The sequence below is a fragment of the Haemaphysalis longicornis genome, unplaced genomic scaffold (genome assembly GCF_048455015.1).
Source record: "Haemaphysalis longicornis isolate Haplotype H1 unplaced genomic scaffold, Haemaphysalis longicornis Haplotype H1 scaffold_7, whole genome shotgun sequence".
NCBI lineage: Eukaryota > Metazoa > Arthropoda > Arachnida > Ixodida > Ixodidae > Haemaphysalis > Haemaphysalis longicornis.
In genome coordinates, this window is record NW_027526422.1 from 126,029,072 (window position 1) to 126,045,398 (window position 16,327).

General features: G+C 46.1%; 1 protein-coding gene across 7 annotated transcripts in view; it reads right to left on the reverse strand.

Annotated features, from left to right (window-relative positions):
- LOC144146937 (uncharacterized) overlaps window positions 1-16,327 on the reverse strand; it is a 60,872-nt gene that overhangs the window by 29,131 nt on the left and 15,414 nt on the right. Inside the window, exons 2-6 of one of the 7 annotated variants that reach the window (XM_077678897.1) lie at window positions 15,661-15,903; window positions 7,681-7,773; window positions 5,199-5,291; window positions 2,579-2,638; window positions 530-633 (exon numbers count right to left, since the gene is read on the reverse strand). In XM_077678897.1, coding sequence (XP_077535023.1) covers window positions 530-633; window positions 2,579-2,638; window positions 5,199-5,291; window positions 7,681-7,773; window positions 15,661-15,903 — 593 coding nt within the window. Of the gene's footprint in view, window positions 1-529; window positions 634-2,578; window positions 2,639-5,198; window positions 5,292-7,680; window positions 7,774-11,110; window positions 11,171-15,660; window positions 15,904-16,327 lie in introns of those variants that run through there. The other 6 variants (XM_077678903.1, XM_077678898.1, XM_077678899.1 and 3 more) reach the window with 6 other exon arrangements.

A 16,327-nucleotide genomic window follows, 5' to 3' on the forward strand; every position in this document is an offset into this window, starting at 1 on the left:
GCCGCTTACAGGTTTCATTCTAGGAAACCCACGAATTCTGCCGTGCCGATGCGCTGGCACATATCTGCGCGCATTAATCTGGAGTATTAGAGTATCCTGACAACGCCCCACAGAAATAGGGGGATGACGCGTGAAGTCATCCTGGATAGTCTAAATCTCTGAAAAGATTACTACTTATTATCAATGAATCCGTAGTACTCCCGAAATTCCCTTTCTAAATTTTTACTCAGTCAGGGACCGGTGTTCTATCTTTTCCTAGTAGCAGAGTCCTGCAAAGGACTTTTGCTAGTAGTGAGAAGAAGCTGGCCGATGGGCATGAAAGGAGCACGGATGCAATGCGTTTTGACGATGTTTTCTTTTTATTTCTCGTTGCAAGAGAGATGGGCGCCAACCTGCTTCCACTCAGATAAGGCTATGTCTGTAGTTCTACAAGGCCTCTCATCAGCGAGCCTTGTGCATTTCCTGCGTAGTCGAAACCGTCTACATCAGTCAGCATAGTTGTAAGAAAATATAATAAAATGTTCCTTACGATGGCTTCAGGGCTTGGCCGAAGCCTATCGCTTCCGGGGGGTCACAAAGGCTCATGAGCTTCTTGATGCATTCACTGTAGCACGTTCGGCAGCTGTGTGGATACTGAAACGACAGAAAAATAAAACCCTGAGCTCCGTCTAATTTCTAAACATTTGTGAAGAGGCGAAATATGTTGAGACGCGCTACGCGAGGGAGGAGGTGCACATGCACCCGTCCGCGCGCGTGCGCACGCACGCGCGCACGCACACACGCACACACACACACCGCTTCCCACATTCGTATACACGAGCGCAAACACACACATGACACGCGCACATTACACACACCCGCATACACACACAACCACACCCACACCGCAGCCAGTGGCATACTAAAGCACGGGGTGAGGAGGTCACGACTTTTAAAGATATTTTTTGCGTTTTAGAGGGATGGAACAACGAGATGGCGTATTTTGTATGTCATCAAGTAATGGTCACAGACAGTTATTGTTCTCTCATAAGTGGTCCACGACTGCTGTCATCAAGATGAGAACAGCCCTCTGTTAAGGTGCAATGATTTTAAAACAAACAAAATAATCGCAAGTAAGAAACACCGACGGCGTCACGAAGTTTTTCAAATTGATTCATGTTTTTTGTTATGATTTTTGTTTTACGGTTTCCACCCACATTTCTCTCTCGCGGCGAAGCACCCACCTTCGGCGACTACAGACTAACTCCTACCCGCATATCACCCTTCTAGATGCCAAGTATCACACCGTACACCCCGCCACATGCAAATTCTGCCCCCAACCAGGCACACTCTACCAAGTGGAATTGGAGTGCCAGCATACCCCAACCATCACCCCTAACCCCATCCATACCTATGAGCGGTGCAGAGCAGAGGGTGAGGGTGCTGACCAGCTCCACCCTCTCAGACCATCGGCAATTGGGAAAGAGGGCACGGATGGCCAGCATAATCCAAGGCATCCCGGTCTAAGGAAGTCTCCCACCGTGCGGGTGCCCTAATACCGAAACCTCGACTGAGACAAATAAAGTTACTTCATCATAAGCATTACCTCCGCAGCCCGTACTTCTTGTACTTCTTGGAATGCCCCGAAATAGCACGCACAGGTCCGCTATTGACGATAAACTCTCTGCAGCGTTTGATTCTTCCAGGACCGCCGAAAAAATTTTCTCCGGAGCTTTGGTGCATTTCAACAAGAATTAAATGGCGTGAAAAAAAGTTGGGGCATGTCCGCCAAAAGTTCCGGCATCGATCAGTTAACACCAAACAAAAGAACAACACATAACTACAGAGTGCATGTGGAGAGGGGGCTGATGAGCCGAGCTCCGGACGGCAGTGACTTTTGCTGCGGTAGTGCAGCGCACGCACTTGATAAGGGGACGTCAAGTTAAAGACATGCTGGGTAACTTCTCTGTCCCCCGCGTCAGTCGCATGCCATCTCGACGGGTGTCGCCACTTCAACGCGTTGTAAAATGAGATGTGCAGCCATTGCAGGTAACGAAAATAGCAAGAAATTTCAATGACAGCGAAGAAACGATAGCTGGTCAACAAATTGGGCGGCAAGCAGACAACTGGGGTGCTAAAGCGAGGACGTGTGCCGATTGAGACGGTTAGAACTCGAAGCACGGATGGAAACGTGTGCGAACGGGGTACGAGAAACGCAGTATCGCGTGCTTCTAAGGGAAAAGCAAGGCGTCCGCATATGGCCAAAATTCCTGGTTTGGGAGGCAGAGAGATTAGGAGCTTATGGGTTCTTAAAGGTCCACCAATATAACCTGTATAAATGCGGATATACTGTCTTAGTTCCGCGCGCCACTGAGTCCTCTCCACGAAGACATTTGTGAACTATTCTCTGCAAAGTTGATCGCTTTCTCAAATTTATGCGCAAGACATTTCTTCGCGAGCAACACGTGCGTTACATCGTGCACTTGGTGGATGAACGATGTGGTTCATGCCGTTGCTTGTCATGCTTGCAGCGCTCTCGAGCGTTCAAATGGCCCGCGTAGCGCGGCGGGCTCGTAAATAAAATATTTAACTCAATTACGCAGAGGTGGACGCTGGTACTTTCGGATCCGTGGTCCTCGTGTCCGTCGGATTTTCTCCCCTGCAAATTCCGTTGAACACCATCTCAGAGTGAGCACTCAAAGATTGCAAAGCCCATGCTAAAGCAAATATTACTGTCAAGTGTCACACTGGCGCCCCCTGATGTGCACTCATATCCTGGTTACTAGCGAGCGACAGGATCATGGTATGCAAAGACGAATCCAGGCAGCGATAGCCAATCCTTCTGCAGTTTTTTTTTCACTTCCCGCCCGTTTGGTTCCTGTCGGCACATGACGCAATACATACCACGATTGTGGTTACAGTTTATGCAATAGAAACACTCGTTAAAAACAGCTCATTACTACTGGGCGATGCACGGCAGTACGCTCAGAAAAACGTTTCTGCAAGTACCGAGAATTACACAGGGAAAGAAGAATTCAGGAACCCGGAATTAGTAAACCATGATTCTCTCATCATTTGTAGCATTCTTGCACCGCTTGTCTTCGTTGTTAGTGTTTGTAGCTGCCAGATTTGGTTGGGAGAAACCAAATACGTTACTTATTTTGATGTTTTATGATTTTTGTTTCCTGTCGCCAATTATGGACATATATACCATTATAACAATTAGGTGCTACAAATTTTCCAATTATATATTTTCCCTCAGATACAAGGAGTAGCGCACATCTGTATTAACAATTGTCTATTTGTTTTGGGATCGATGTTTTAAAAGATTTTTATAATTTTGCATCGTTTGGTGCGGACGTGGTTAAGGTATGTTTTAGCGGGATATGCACTTATGATGTTTCTTTCCTGTCGCCAATTATGGACATTTACACCATTATAGCGATTAGGTGCTTCAAATTTGCCAATTATATATTTTCCCTAAATACAAGGAGTAGCGCACATCTGTCCTTACAATTGTCGATTTGTTTTGGGATCGGCGTTTTAGAAGATTTTTATAATTTTGCATCGTTTGGTGCGGACATGGTTAACGCATATTTTTCGTTTCGTAGGGGCACTTTTAGAATTTCTTGTCTTACATAAATTATGTACCGTTTGAATTTTCTTAATTCCGTGCTGCCCCCTTGTTCTCATTATCGCTATTGTGACGATCAGATGTGTTAACCGTGCCAATTATGCAAGTTTTTGTAAATTCACGGTGGTACACGGCTGCTCTGTCGTAACGATTTCTAAAGAGAAGCTTTCAGCCTTTGACTAATGTCGTCTGTATTTCACCAAAAAATCTTTTTTTTTCACCGTTTGGTGTTCCAAAACTTTCTTCGATAACTTCCCTCAGTTTACACTAATGTAACGTGTTTATCGTGATATTTCAGCGCACTTGCGCAACTGGAGGGGGTTACATGGTTGTTGCGCTAAGGTACTCTGTAAAGGCGACTTATTATCATGGGAAGAGAAGAAGGAACGCGCTCTTTAAGGAAAACGTGTCATAACATTGCTATGGGACGAACAACGCACGCGCGAAACTCAAGTTGGGTACCTCGCATTTCGATGTTATATACAGTATTGCGACGGTAATTGGAACACTTTAAAATTTTTTTCCTGGGTGAACCGCCGCTCTGTTCGCGCTCAAACTTCACACGAAGGTCGCATTTTGTGGTCTATTTTGTTTGACACCGGGAACAACGACGGTACTTACCTGTTTATCCTGAAAATAAATTACAACGATTTTCGCCTATGCGAAAACGGCGGCGATTTGGACGTGCGAGCCCGAAAACCGGGTTTTCTGATCGTATGTTAGCTCATTTCTAGGCGCATTTTCTGATCGTCTACTGCACCATTTGGCTCCGTACATGAATCCCAAACGTGCGTTTTACTCTGCAGGTGGTTCCGTCGTTCCAACATCAACTTGCGCTGGTTCGCACGTCCAAATCAGCCGACATTTTCCCATAGATGTCAAACGTTTTTATTTATTTTCAGAATACACAGGTACGTACCATCGTTGCTCCTGGTATCAAACAAGATAGACCACAAATTGCGACCTTCGTGGCAAGTTTGAGCGCGAACAGAGGGGCAGGTCGCTCAGGAAAATTTTTTAAATTGTTCTAATTATCATCGCAACACCCTGTGTGTGCCCCTTTTGCTTTGTCTCTTCTCCTCGCTCTCTCCGTTGTTTTTAAGGAGAAGCGTTCTTTGCCTTACTGATGGCGACCGTACGCAAAAACGCACTCGGGGATAACCAATTTTCTCTGACAATGATGATGATGATCAGAGTGAAATGAAAGATGCTTGAAACGCGAAGCCTTCTTTGGTCGAAAGCCAACACCTTCAAAGCCCCAATCAAAAGTCTGTTCTCGAAACGCATTGCAGGAAAGCCAACTGACACGGTGGTTTTCGACGAAGGCGTATGAAGCGCAGATGCACATTCGGCATTTTATTTCTGGCCAATCCCCCAGAGTGGGTACGTATGAAACAGTTCAAGAGAATCGCCATAATCAGTCCAAACTCGGACGACAAGATTGGACTTCGACTCGAATCGGTTCGCGGTGAAGAAAAGCTTCGCGTTTCAACAAGCTGTCGTTAGACGAAGGAACGTTCACTTTTTTAACTTTCGTTCAAACATGCCGAAGACACAATTCAATGGTGAAGGAACACGCACTAACCACAAACGATCGAGTCCTGGGCCGCCTGGTGCCGGCCGCACGATGCGTTGACTTCCGTTCGGAGGAATTGCCGTCCGCGGACGACACTGACGTCTGAAACGTGGCAGTCGACAACTAGCTTCTAAACGACCCACACTTATGAACACTAAGTGATCCATATGCTACTGTTCAATTAATTCTCAATTCAGCGCTGCTTCTGTGCACGCGACGTATGCTTCCTCAGAGAAGGCTAGCAGCCGTGTCAGGAAGGAGTTGTCATATGTCAGCAAAGCCTGTTTCAGCATGAGCTCAACGCGGTATACATTGTTTTTTCTTGGTGGGGCGACGAGGCAGAGTCAATGGGGCTGTGAAGAGGACATATAACTTTGCTTCATCAGAAAGCACTGCATTGTCGAGATAACAAAAACACCAATTTCATTGCATACTTCGAAAGAGAAATCCAGATTTTAAGGAAGACAGATGATGAAGTAGAGACTACCGAGCCACTGGGGCTCTTCGATTTACAGACTCAGATTCACCGCGACTAGTCTGCGGCACGGAGCGATATGCGGGTAGACCGAGGATTACCCCGGCCATAGGGATACATGTCAAAACGAACGACGGTTTGCTTCTCGGGAAGTTCGCGGTCCGTTCGAGTCTGTAAACTGAAGAGCCTCGCTCTTTGGGCGAATGATGTCACAGAACCTTGTTTGTGCGATTTGCGGTTGTCAACCATATCCAGCGCCAAACAAACATGAAAGAAATTTTAGTTGGCCCACCAGTCCAACTTGATCGTATCATTTGTGCGATAAGGCGCAGTTACACACTGCTAACTATATTTTTAATTTTTCCCTGTACTGCGTCAAAACTGCCACTGCCTCACTGCGGGCGCTATTAAGCCGGCGCACAACCCCGCCGCAGAAACACGCCAGCGCGTGCTCACCGCTGACTGGCCGCGACGAGTTCTATAGCGCGTGAACTGCAAATAAAACAACACATGACGGCCGACGAAGCATCTACAAAAGGAGTGCGTTGTTGTCCGCAGTCTCACTTTGCCTCGAGATTCGGTAGATGCAATTTCGCGGCGATCCTCGTAATCGATGCTGCAGTGAGGCTCGTGGATGCACCTAGCTAAAAGAACTGCTTGTTGGCTCTCACTCACTAGATAAGGTATAAAGGTACAGCCACGGAGGCATGTACGTCAAAAACGGCGGCCATTTTTGGTGTTTATCAATGTCGCCAGATTGCCGCTCCTACAACTTCGCCGCCAACTCCGACCCTGTCGTTTGCTTTTGAGATTTGTTTTTGTCTTTTTCTGGCCTGTTTGCAAGGTTTATTATTTTGGATATGTTATTGGGAGCGGAGAAGGCTCGGTTAACGTGGGCGCACTGTCCTATTCCAATGAGGTTGTGTGAAATACAGCGAACATACGGCACCACAGTGCACTTCATCTCTTCTCTCTCTCTCGTCCTGTTCCACGCCCGGCTTGTTCCTAAGCGGTTTGAATAGTTTATCAGTGAAAGATGTCACAAGAAATGCAGGGTAACCCGCAGACCTTAGACGGGAAGTCTGCTATGAAATTGTCGTCCACTGCGCGAAAACACGATTAAGTCACACTATTCGAAAACCAGTGCCTTGCGATCCCACGATTTGTTAGCTTTGAGTTCGCCGAGTGGAATGTAGAATAGGCTTCAGGCTGCGTGTGTTATGCTCCCTGCATACGTGACTGGGTGAAAACTAGAGCCTGAAGTCAAGGAACCTAATTGTCCAATCACTGGGAATTTCATGCGTCAACACGAGGGGTGCGAGGTGCTGCTAAAATTGCGACAGGACGCTGGTTAGGGTAGGTGTGAAGCTGTTGCGGCTACATTCAAGGGGAACAATAGAGACATCTAAATAACAAGAGATCTTCACCACAGCCAACCCTTCTAGTCACGAGACGAGAAGTCGATCAAGAGCTGCCAGATAATCACCATACGCGACCTGGAACGACAGGAAACACACCCAGAAAGAAGGAATTTCCGAGTCGTCTGTCGTGTTTAGCATCCTTTTTGAGTGAGTTGTATCTGGCAGCTCTCGACCGTCTTTAAACTGATATTTTGTTTGTTCAACAAAGTCACGCACCCACGCCCAAACCTTACGAGACACTGAAGATAGCTTCCTTTGCATTTTGCGCATGTTTTTTTTTGTTTCACTAGCTGAGCTGCTATGAAGCTTACGGGAACAGAATTTTTTTCGGTGTAAATATTCCACTTCTTCGTAATAAACATCAATAATTGTTTGCCTAGGAGCCATACGAGGTTGAGTGCCGCGCCAGCGATACGATTGCCCACCAGACCTCCCCAGAAAGTACTCATATAAATTCTAACAAACATTATAATGGTTAGCGTAAGACTCATGCGGTCGACTGCAGCCGCTCGGACGTTTCATACGGAATGACCACGCTATAATTATACCTAAAAAGGTGTCCTAGGGGAGGGCATCGTTGGCGGTAATTACGAACCTTCTCGTCAGGTATCCACTCCTTAAGCGTGGGACCCTGCGGCACAGCGTCGCCGAAGATGCGCTCGGGGACCGTACAGGACGCCTCTTCCACCTGCGTCGAGCGCGAGATGGCACCAAACCCGCTGGTAACCACACCTTTCGTCGGACGTCCGAAAATACCGTTTTCCTGGCGTGTTAGCGGTTGATCTGTTTACAAACTTCTTTAATAAACGGGGAGTTACAGTGTTCCGTAAACATCCAGCGGAATCCCTCTTAACCAGGCGTAGGGAGCGTTTCTGTGGCGTTCGTTCAAAATAAAATGTAGTAAAACCACGTAGGTACCGAGAGCATAGCTTTTAAGCATTATTTATTTCTTTTTGCTTTATTTTGACTTATGTACATCTCAGAACACTGCCTTTCTTGTGCGTCTCGGGTTTTCTGCCGAGTACTCGGGAGGCGATGTTTCAACTTATGAAGGACTGAAGAAGCAGCAATAAAGGACGACCAGGGTTGCATGACGAGAATACGACACCCTAACAACAAGCGACTGATGCAACTGAAGCAATTAGCTATGGCTTACCCCAAAATTATTATGGCATATTAAGGACAGGACCAACTACATTGGACGGAAAAGAGCCCCCATGAACCGTACTCACCGTTTGTCGACAAATAAAACGGAACCACAAAAGAGCGTAAGATTGTTTCGACTTAAACCCCGCCATAAGTGATGCTTATCGAAGTAAAAAACACCGACGTTTGGCACAAAGGTGGAAGGTGGAGGAGCTAACTTAGCGACGAAATCAAGTCCGCGACCAAATCTCTACCACAAGTTGTAGACATAATTGAGCTCCATAACCTGGCACAAGAAATAAAAATCGCATAATGCTATACGGCGATCATCACCAAGCTAAAATGCAAATTGGACATTATAGTATCTTGATTAAACAGTCATAAAAAATTGAAGAGAAAGTACTGACTCAAGGACTACTAATTTGAGCCAGCACGATGTCACTTGCCACATATATATCAGACCCAAAGAAGGCGACTTCCGACTCACGATAACCAGCCCCGGAACTTCCGACCAACTGCGCCAAAATTCCGTAACTTTCATTAAAACTTCGTAATGTTGAGTAAAAGAGTCGGTAACCGCTTGAATCCGACGCCAATGAAGCGAAAGCGGTGTCGACGAAAGTAACTACTGAAATTAAAACTCCTGCCACACACAGAAAGGCACAACCCTAGTTTCAATAGTGCGATCGTTGAAGCGGAATGGTAGCATAAAAGAAAGAAAAACGCTAGAGGGCAAACTTCCGAAGGCTACTGGCCCATGAAAGACCTTCCAACGTCCCGTAAGTTGTCTAGTTTGCCAAACCTTCAGCGATGACAAGAAATATTTTCTGATAAGACCATACCATCAGGCGATCAAATGTGTCCACACTCTGGAGTCTGGCCAAGAGCAAGGACAAGACCGGAGGAAAAACAGCGCTTGCCATGGCGTCCAAATAACGTCACAAGCATACGGCCTAAGTTAAGCTCGCGGCACCTGACGCACAACAAGAAACTGCGTGGTTGCCGTGATCGGCATTTGAGCGCGCAGCGCCGGAAAGAATTGTGGCCGGCGTCATTTCGTTCATCAGGTGCTGCAACCCTTCCTTCGCTTCCCAGCGACGAAGCTTTGCAGTCGACCTTGGTTTTCGCGGTGACATTTCCTGGTCGCTCGCCCACGCCAGCCGCATTAGGCCATTTCTCGCCCTTATATTTCTTGATAGCTGAGTGTTACTATAGAATTAGCGGAGATTAGGTTAGTGGTGGCTCAATGACTGTATGGACTTGATGAATCGCCCTCCACCTTTCACCTAAACTGTGAAACCGCGGTCAGAAAATTTGTTTTCGCCCCCTGGAATGCGTTGAAAATGGTCGTCTACCCGGCGTGTTGCCCCTGCACTCATCATCATTGATTTGTGTTCGATCGTTTACATTAAAGAGCAGCTTTGACTTTCTCGTCCGTCTCAGTCCCTTTTCGCGACACCAACTTTGGGGAACCGCTGAAGCCCGTTCTCCATGGCGCGCTTTAACATGCGAATTCGCAGATGCGGCGCCGCTCGTGCAGCAAAACCTTTTCGTTGCCGTGGCAAAGCGCCAAAATGTAACAGTAGAGCATCCCCGCGGCCGCCGCTCGTGCGGGGTAAGGAGGCTGGTCGTGGGGTCAAATACAGCTAGGTGAACGTCACGGCATCACCATCTGCACACTTGGCAACCAGATGGCGTTGCTTGTATAAGCGCAGCATAAGCGCGGGCGCACAAAAACAAAGGCACGTGCGCTCACAACACCATGCCGCGTGCCGTTTTCAACGAATCTTTAATCGATAAAGGGGAAAAAAGGCGTATCCATGGGATACGGATGAAACCCAAGTACACAAGATCCCAAGTATAACCGTCCGAGGTATACCGAGGTGTGCTCACACGCAAGAAGCGACACAGTGTTGCTTGCTGTGTTTGTCTTCTCTGGTATGTGTGCGCATATTGATAAATAATTAGAGATTCTTATGAGAAACGGCTTCCGAAATGTACTGCTGGAGGTCTTTCAGTGGCGTCACTACAGATTAGCGTTTATGGCCTACAGAAGCGGAGCTCGTAGTGATGTGAAGATAACGCATTCGCAAACATGACTAGTACTCATCTCAACGGGCGATTTTTAAACGCAAAACGTGAAATCTATTGGAACCAGAGCAACTTAAGCTGCATTGTTTGAAGCCATTATCCTCGGGGCATTCGAGGTACCGCTTAAGTGAAATTGGTGCATAACACCAGCCGTTATGCAACTTTCTTTTGGAAATGCCTATTCTTTGGACCAGGCCAGAGTATAACGTTCAGCTTTATTCTGTGGACCGTACCGCGGTAAAGGTGACACTTATTCATCTAAACTAACTTTTCAGGTACCAAACCACCCTTATTTGCATATATAATGCATAAAATTGATTAGGCAGTACATTTTACAGTGAAAACGTTCTCTTAGAAAAAAAAAAACAAACTTCAGAACTTATGTGGCTCAAATACAGGCCGGTAGCGTCGTAACTTGAAACTTTTCCTCCGCCACGAAGCCCACGACAAGAACCCATTTAGCAGTAGCTCAAATAGGAACATCGCCCTGAGGTATGGTTGACAGAGTAAAGCTGAGCATTATTCTGCGACCATTTCTATAAGAAAAGGCAGTGAGTTTCATACTGGCATGCACGGCGCAGGAAGCATCCTAACGACGGAAGACGGCCGAAGGAAGAGAACAGAAAAGCCTTTTGCTGCACGCAGTTACCTCGAACAAAAAATTAATGGTAGAAAAAGGCCATCAGCACAGACCGCGTTAAGTGCATTATCACTGCCACTACGGAATAGAAATAGTACCTTTCCATATTCTAAAGAAACTGATAAAAAAGTCTGGGTCCAGCACATACCTCCCCATCAGACCGGTTGTCGCAGGACAGTTTCCCCTGAGACATCGCGCCTTCGCTGCACCAGTGGGGGTGACGTCGGTCTCAGCAGTTGTCGCTTCGTTTCTTCAGATGCGTGTACCAAGCGCGTCGTCAATTTCAAGCGGCGAAAGCGGTAACAACGGCGACGACGTAAGATTCACATCTGGCACCTTTCGCGAGGCCAGGAAAAAAGCCAGCACGAGCGCATGACGTTTTCACATTCCTCGTCGTCGATCCATCACCCTAGTTGGTGTCGCCTTGCGGTTGTGTTTATTGAGCTTGTTTGGCCACTCAGACCGGCAGTGCGGGTGATGCAGTGTCTCGTACCACCAAGGCTGCAACCTAAGGCTGTCTTTGAGAGCAGCGAGCAGGACAAATAAGATGAGGTGATGTGATTGGCATTTACATGCTTTTTTAGGCCAATTCCTCTAGGCCATACACACACTGCCGTCATTTCCGTTTTTTATGGGTCTGAGCCAGGATATCTACTTTCAAACGCTGTGGTAAACTGTCCCACCAGCATAACACTATTTTAAGGCAAAAAAAAAAAGCTCCACGTGAAACAAATGGGTAGGACAAATGTTGGTGGGCATACTTTCACATAAGGTAACGTATACAAACCGCATAAATTTCCCTTCGCAGGTTCTATGCTATGTAGTGGTCATGAACATGCGAGCCGATGCCTCCATGACAAGCAGTCGAAAGCCCAGCTCCATTTCCCAATGCCTCGAACAGATGTGGGCATTGTTAGGAGCGAACGACTCGATGAGATTCAGTACTCAGGGGAAGTTGCATTGATTATTATTATGCGAAATTGAACGTCATGTGGTCTATACCAACTGGTCTAAAATAGTCAATACAGAATGAAGGCACGTTCTCGATTCTGATGCACGCTAAATTACCTAAAGTCATCTGTATATTTTACAACGCCCTCTAGAGTCTCCAATGCCCCAAACTTCAAACCAATCCCTCACGAAGGTAAGTACACTTTTAGAAAGAGTAAAAACAGCGGCAATTGCATAGAAGCGCGAAATGGGAGACTTTTGATTCATCGGCGGCCTGGAAGAAGGTAGTAGGAAACACCCTTTGTCTGTTTACGAGTAATGTATTTCCCATTTATAATGTGATAAAAAAGTTTCGTAAGTTTTAAAAAATCTCCAAAAAAAAGAATTTCATAAGTTGCCACCGCAAACGCAACCAACCCTAGCGAAAATCAGAATTTTCTGCGGCTTCGCTCTAAAACATTGATCACAGGTCTCTTATTATAGCGCTGGTTTGAGGGCTTGGCGTGCGTAAGTGTATGAGGTATAGGACGGCTAGTGGGTGCCCTACAAACGTACCATTTAAGACCAAAGCTTTAAGTGCCCCAATCAGCGAAAAGCCATCGTGGTTGTAATTTTTGTTTGCTCAAAAAATGGAAGCCGCTGTAAAGATTAAATATGTGTGCGCAACCCGGTTGAACAAATATGCTGTACCCGTTTTAACACATGTGTTCAACATAGGACTTGATAGAAGCAGCCCGATGCAGTACCATTGCGCTATCGCCACACTTTGCCAACAATGATGACGATCATGATTATGATTCTTGGCGAATGTCGCACACCAGAACAGGGGATCGGCCAATGATCAATGGAAGGAAAGATCTCATTTAACTGTAGAGCTCTTTATAAAGGACACTTCAGCGGTTGGAACATTTTTAAAGCGCAATTCAAGATAGAGAAGTAGGGAGAAGTGGAAAGAAATCAAAAAGGAATTTCATAAGTTGCCACCGTAAACGCAACCAATATTACCGAAAAATGAATAACAATTGTCTACGAAGCTCAGAAGGGCTGAGCACACATCCCGGCTCAAAACCCCGTCTCGGACGCACCTAGTGAAAGCAGACTCGGCACAGATAAGGCCATCCTCAGGCTGCAAAGCAGTACCTCAAGAAGCTGGTATCTGATCCTAGAAAAAAGTCGACAGGGCAACAGGTAATGATCGGCGGACTCATCTTTATTGCAGTAGGTGCACACAGGAGATTGCGTCAGACGTGACCTGTAAAGATGTCTTCTTAATTGTGGTACACGACCGCGGATGGCGCTTCAAATCACCTCGAGGTTATGTGAAGGGAACCAGTGTGGTTCCGAGGGATATTTAAGGTAGTGAAAGTCTGCCAATGACAAAAAACGGATTCCTTCTCGCTTTTAAGTGTTAGCATTCTACGATATATTTCCTCCGTAATAAGGGTGGTCGCTGAATGACCTCTACGACTGGCCCAGAGAGCGCTACCCGTGCCAGACAGTCAGCAACTTCGTTTAGGGTATGCGGCTGATCAGAAAGCTGCAAAGTGTAAAGGAAGCTGCTGACTCTGGCATAGATAGAGCTTGCGTTCTCCCATAGCTCCATATCAAACACCATCCTGTCAGACTCGCAGTAGGCCATTCGACACATTACAAAAGGTTCCATAAGGTGTGGCAGGGCTCATGAGTAAGGAATAATTCAGTCCGCCTGTTGCGGTCTTTCCCGCTACTTTGATAGAAACCACGTAGTTCACCTCGACAGCACAACGCCTTAGCCACTCAGCGCCCAATGCGGCTGTGAAAGTTCCAAAGCGGTGCCTGTGTACGCACACACGCGCACGCACACGTACATACCCACGTACACGCTCTCATGCATACACATGTACACGCACACAAACACGCGCACGTACGCCCCCCCCCCCACACACACATACATGCAAGCTCACACAAACTAACACGCACGCGCGCGTTTACATTTATTGGGGGCAAGCCGGCCTTTTAGGTTGTTAAAAATTAGAGCGAGACTACGACAAGCATTATAGAACGACGACAAACACAAGCGCTCAAAAAATAAACTCAAAATGAACTCAAAAGAGCCCTTGTGTTTGTCGTTGTTCTATTGTCCTTGTCGTAGTCTCGGTTTAATTTTTACCAGATATGCACCACCTCGCCCAACAGTGTGTTCTACTGAAGTTTTAGGCTGTCTCCATACATCCAACAGCTTTCAGAAACCTAATACATTTAAAATTGGCTAAGATATAATTGGGGAATTGGAATTTGCATAGACCGATTACCCGGCGTATAGACGCGAAACAAATGCCGGGCCAATAATTTTGTACTTAAACACATGAGGTTTTCTTCTACAAGACGCCCAACAACAGGAACAAGAGGCGAACGAAATTCCTTGCAAAAGAACCTTGTCTTGCCAAGCAAACTTTGCTGGGCAGGACCAGAGGCGCTATTTGAACGCCATGAAGACTGTATGATGAACTTGGCTGTAAAACACTTCGTATTCTGGCATCCTTCTCAGGAGTAAAGAGTTCTTGAAATAAACTATGTGCCTTGATTGGAGTGTACAATTTGCCTCTATACTTACTTTTATATTGCTTCGTACATAGGGTTTATTCTTTTACAATTCCTCTCCTGGGAGTTCTTCGTTGGGATTTGGAAATTTTCACGTGCGAGCTTTATGACTCAGTCAAATTTTGGGGAGTTTTACGCGCCCAAGCTAAACATTCGCTAGGAAGCGCACCGTACTGGATTGTTCCGGGTTAATTTTAACCGTGTAGGGGTCTTTAGCATGAGCCGAAATTTCCCCACTCATCGAAAGTTTATTGTAAAGTCTAGATTCTTATCATTTGAAAAGGTCAGATTTCTGTAACCAGAAAGAAAGAAGGAATGAGAGAAACAACGAGGAAAACAAGAATACAAGCAAAGAAAGGAGTAAACAAAGACATAAAGAACAAAAAAATAAAGAAATCACGAAAGGGAAAAAGAAAGAAACAATGAAACAAGGAAGAAAAGGAGCAAATAAAGAAAGGAAGAAAGAGAGCGAAAACTAACTTATTCTTGGTATGTTTATACAGTGGTACCCGCAACCTTCGCCTAGGACCGCAGTCGCTCAGTTTTAACAGTACAGGTATCAAGAGGCCCAATGTGGAGAAACAAATTACAAGGTCCTGTAGTTGGTGGATATATCTCATTATAAACGTTTTTAGCTGCGCTAGCATCATGATAAGGTATAATGGTGCACTGGGCGCCTCTACAACACATTACAAGTGAGTTTCACACGCCACCAAGGAAGCCCACACATAATACTACACGCGGACAAAGGCCCTGCGTTTTAATCGCTTCTCCATTCGAAAGGCTGGCCACCCGAAACTCGGAAGATGAAGCCTCAACAAAGTAGTGCGCAAATCGCACTCTGTTCGTAAAGCGCGTGCGAATAAAGTACTATAGTTGGCGCATGGCTGGGCCGACAGTTTTTCTCAACTGAACTAATTACACGTGGGTAGCAGCTTACATATTTTACAATTTGTCTTACGTCGTATAGCCCACACCTACAGCCCTAAAAGAATTACACTGAGCTTTAAAAAAAACTCACAAGTGATCAATCTGACAGAAATAAGCCAACTTATCCCTGCAGAGTTGTCATTTTGAAGGATGTCCGATGAACCCTTGGTGTGGTTCAATGCATATTATTGTGTGCACCATACTTCATGCGCTGAAGAAAAAGAAGAATCCACTTACGCACACCTCCTGGCCAGATGAGACTTCTTCATTTGTGGTGGTTGTGGGAACCAGCGTCGTTGAAACCACTGAGTAGGTTGCCACACAGTTTTCTGCAGGTGACGGCGAAGAGGTTTCAGTGCCTTCGTTGAGTGTGGCATTGGCGGTGGTTTCAATCTCATTGGAGCGTACAAAAGTGCCGCTGATGTCACAGGCAGCGTGGCCATCCTCGTGCTCTTCGACCCCGAAACTTGTTAAATCGACCTGCGTTGAGTGAAGATAAGAAAGCGAGACAGAACGTAATGGGACACTCCGTTACGTATGATGTTTCTAGGTAGCCGTTTATGACGCCATTTATTCGGTAGTAGCGTGGCCTCATAGAAGAAATAAGGCGTAGATTGTACGTTTATACATCGCTTTGAATGCGGAATAACTTTTGTAGTGTGCTTAATGACTAAAAAGCCTTTTGAGGCACAAAAGAAACGTATTTCACTCAAAAAGCTTGCGCGGGTCACTTCAAACAGGCTCTGTTTTTAACGTTTTGCACATAAAAGAGTAGCACCCGGTTTGCACAGTACGGAGCATGGGTATTATTTCAGGGAATGGTCGCTTGTGGTTTGTGAGAGATTTCGAATATCTGCAAAGATTTTGGTTGACGTTTCCTTGATGCAATAACATCCAGCAGTCA